Source organism: Triticum dicoccoides, chromosome 1A, assembly GCF_002162155.2.
Source record: "Triticum dicoccoides isolate Atlit2015 ecotype Zavitan chromosome 1A, WEW_v2.0, whole genome shotgun sequence".
Taxonomy (NCBI): domain Eukaryota; kingdom Viridiplantae; phylum Streptophyta; class Magnoliopsida; order Poales; family Poaceae; genus Triticum; species Triticum dicoccoides.
Window position 1 is genome coordinate 460,488,957 of NC_041380.1, and position 3,443 is coordinate 460,492,399.

The following is a 3,443-nucleotide window of genomic DNA, read 5'->3' on the forward strand; positions in this document are numbered from 1 at the left end:
GTGAGCGATCTCCAGTCTGATGCGGCCGAGCATCTCTATGTCGCCGTTGATGGAGAAGCCAACAAACGTGTACCTTGGGTCCGCGAGGAAGTTGTCAAACTTGGTGCAGTTCTTGTCGGCCGCGCTCAGTTGGGAGAGCAGCAGCGGATGATCCTTGCCGATGGAGAGCTGGACTAGGGCGGGTTTCTGATCTTTGCCATGGTCGTTGGTGTACTTCACATCAACTCCGAGGATCTTGTGGCGCTCGAACTGGTGGTGTCCCTCGAACTAATCAATGGTGGTCGCCGCCTTGTGCAAGTCGTTGGTGTGGATCACGTGCAACTTTGTGTTGCCGTGGGTCTACACCTCCATGAATTCCCTGGTGAATCCCATCGCTTGGAGCAGTTGGTCCTCCTGTAATCAGATTTTTCGTGGAGAACAATGAGTGGGAGAGCAATGGCGATTTCTGTTCTTTGTGTGTGAGAAGGCCGCGGTGGGAGTCTAAATTTAAGGGCGGGGAAGTGGCAAAGGAGTGCATGATCTCACTGTCGGCGCGGTTGTGCACATCGTGGGTTTTGGATCATGGGTTTTCTTTATAAAAAATAAAAATAAAATCAGCAGTTGTATTTATAAAAATGTCGTATCTCCAGCAAGTCGTGGAGATGATCATTGTCTTTCGTAGTTTGCTGTCAAATGTTAACTTTTACAATCTCGTGAGGCATGCAGGGGCAGTATGTATTGTAGAGGCACAAGTCTCTGACCAAGAGAAGCATGCTCCAAATGGCAGCTTTAACTGTCAGACATAGGGGCGTGGTACATTTATTCGGAGTGGCAATTGTTTTCAGTGATACAATCGCTAGTAGGAGCAGTGTTGTGTTTCTTCAGAGGCACTGTTATGTGTCCGTGTTGCAGCTGACGCTACGAGATGGTCAGGAAGAATGAGAAGCAACGAGAGGCGTCGTCATGCAACTGCAAGAAGCACTCATACAGATAGAGGCGAAACAAGAGGCACGGATACGATGCTACGTGATGCACGGAGTTGAAGCTATGTGATTTCATGGACGTCTATTCGTGCTATGGTGCTATGTGAGGCACGGGCACAAACAAATAATCGTGCACTGAAGTACCTACGCAAGGTCATCCCTAAGGTGTCCTATACGCTTTACAGTTTCAAGCATGGTCGCCGTGCTTGCCGAGGCACGGAGGTGAATGATGGAGCCTATGCCTTTGCGATAGTCGCCTGCAATGTTAAGAAGGAAGTAAATCTTCATAGACCCGATACGTCGGAAGCTGGCCGTAAGGCACGCTTCTGCCTCTGCGTTTTCGGTGACATCACGTTTAGTGCCAGCGGCTCGACATAACGCACGGACTCCATAGGAGTGGAGGCACCGAAGAGCCTTCGTGGGTTTTTTAAGTAGCTAGTTGGTGTTATTGACGGACAACCGTGCCTCTATAGTGTTCTTCTCTGAGGATCACGGGCGTAAGCAGTGTTTTCAAAGGAGAATAAACATCTAACTACCTCTGTACTTAAAATATTTTTCCAAAGTGTTCCATACGAACGACTATTAATATTTGTGTGTGCACTGGTTTGTTAGAACATTGTGCACTGCTTTTAGGAGCATTCTGTAATTTTTGTCCTTGCATATCGACGCTGCATCCACAAAGGTACTAGTGCATTGCATGCTCGTCATTTTTGTGGATTGCTATGTGTACCTGCTCTGTGCGTTACGCTAATCGTATAGTATCTGTACTGTGTTTATATTTTTCAGTTCACGCCAATATATTCTAATAATAGGAAACTGCAACATTACACTGGAAATGAACTTGTTCAGAAGATATGTAAACTGGAAGCACAATTACAAGGTTATCTGTACTATGTTTATATTTTTCAGTTCACGCCAATATATTCTAATAATAGAAAACTGCAACAATGCACTGGAAATAAACTTGTTCAGTAGATATGTAAACTATAAGCAAACTGCAAGGTTAACTGCGACACAAGCAAATCTAAATTTAGAAGAAGCAAACGGCATTCTTGAGAGAAAGCAAATCTAACGGGAAATCTAGAATGGCATGAGCAATCTTCTAGTTACTTTTCTTGGCCGGGACCACCTGCTTCAGTAGTCGTAGTCGCCCCAGCACCTTGCGCGCTTCCTGGTCTGCTCCTTCTTGAGTTTTGCCCGGCGGAGGCCTTCCTGGATGATGGTGAGACGGCTTCATATCTCGTACGCAGCGTAAGCATCTTTTGCTGCATACTCGATGTGCCTCATGGATAGGGGCATGCGCGCCCAGCGCTGGTGCTCTACGTTGGTGAGCTTCTTCTTCATGTTGTTGTTGTAGTCGTGGACAATGATGCCTGAGACATCCCCAAGGGAGTCCAGACGCTTGGTAGCTGTAGGCACCCTCCATTTCTTCTGGATGTCGACGAAGTGGGCGATCTCTAGTCCTATGCGCCCGAGCATCTCTATGTCGCCGTCGATGGAGAAGCCAGCAAACGTGTATCTGGGGTCGGCGAGGAAGTTGTTGAACCTGGTGCAGTTCTTGTCGGTGGCGCTCAGTTGGAAGAGCAACACCGGATAATCCTTGCCGACGGAGAGCTGGACGAGGGCTGGTTTCTGATCTTCGCCAACGTCGTTGGTGTACTCCACATCAACCCCGACGATCTTGTGGCGCTCGAATTCGAGGTGTCGCTCGTACTGCTCGATGGTGGTCGCCGCCTTGTGTAAGTCGTTGGTGTGGATCACGTGCAACTTGGTGTTGTCCTGGGCCTGCACCTCCATGAATTCCTTGATGAATCCCATGGCCTGGAGCAGTTGGTCCTTCTGCAACCTGGTTTTTCGTGGGGAACAATTTGTGGGAGCGCAATGGCGATTTGTGTCGTTTGTGTGTAAGAAGGCCGCGGCGGAAGTCTAAATTTAAGGTCGGGGAAGCGGCAAAGGAGTGCACGATCTCACTGTCGATGCGGTTGTGCACATCGTGGCTTCTGGATCGTGGTTTCATCTCCCTGGTGGTGCGGTTGTGCACATCCCGAGTTTTTGATCGTGGTTTTTCTTTATAAAAATTAAAAATAAAATCAGCAGTTATGTTTTTAGCAACCATCGTATATCCAGCAAGTCGGGGAGATGTTCGTTGTCTTGCGTAGTTTGCTGTCAAATGTTAACTTTTACAAATTATCTCGTGAGGCATGCCGGGGCAGTATGTAGAGGCACAAGTCTCTAACCAAGAGAAGCATGCTTGAAGTGGCTGGTTTAACTATCAGACATACGGACATGGTACATTCATTGGGAGTGGCAACTGTTTTCAGTGATACATTCGCTGGTAGGAGCAGTGTTGTGTTTCTTTAGAGGTACTGTTGCAGCTGACGCTACGAGATGGACAGAAAGAACCAGAAGCAACAACAGGCATGGATATGCAGCTGCAAGAAGCACTTATACAACAAGAGGTTTAAGTAGAGGCATAGATAC

At 47.7% G+C, this 3,443-nt stretch overlaps 1 protein-coding gene across 1 annotated transcript; it reads right to left on the reverse strand.

Annotated features, from left to right (window-relative positions):
* Positions 1-2,195: 2,195 nt before the first annotated feature.
* On the reverse strand, positions 2,196-2,780 carry LOC119349589. The gene has a single exon (XM_037617648.1). It carries the CDS (start codon positions 2,778-2,780, stop codon positions 2,196-2,198), a length of 585 nt encoding a protein of 194 aa, XP_037473545.1.
* Positions 2,781-3,443: the final 663 nt, after the last annotated feature.

Coding starts and splice junctions, on each gene's coding strand:
- LOC119349589 (XM_037617648.1), bottom strand. CDS start 2,780: ATGGGATTCATCAAGGAATTCATGGAGGTGCAGGCCCAGGACAACACC.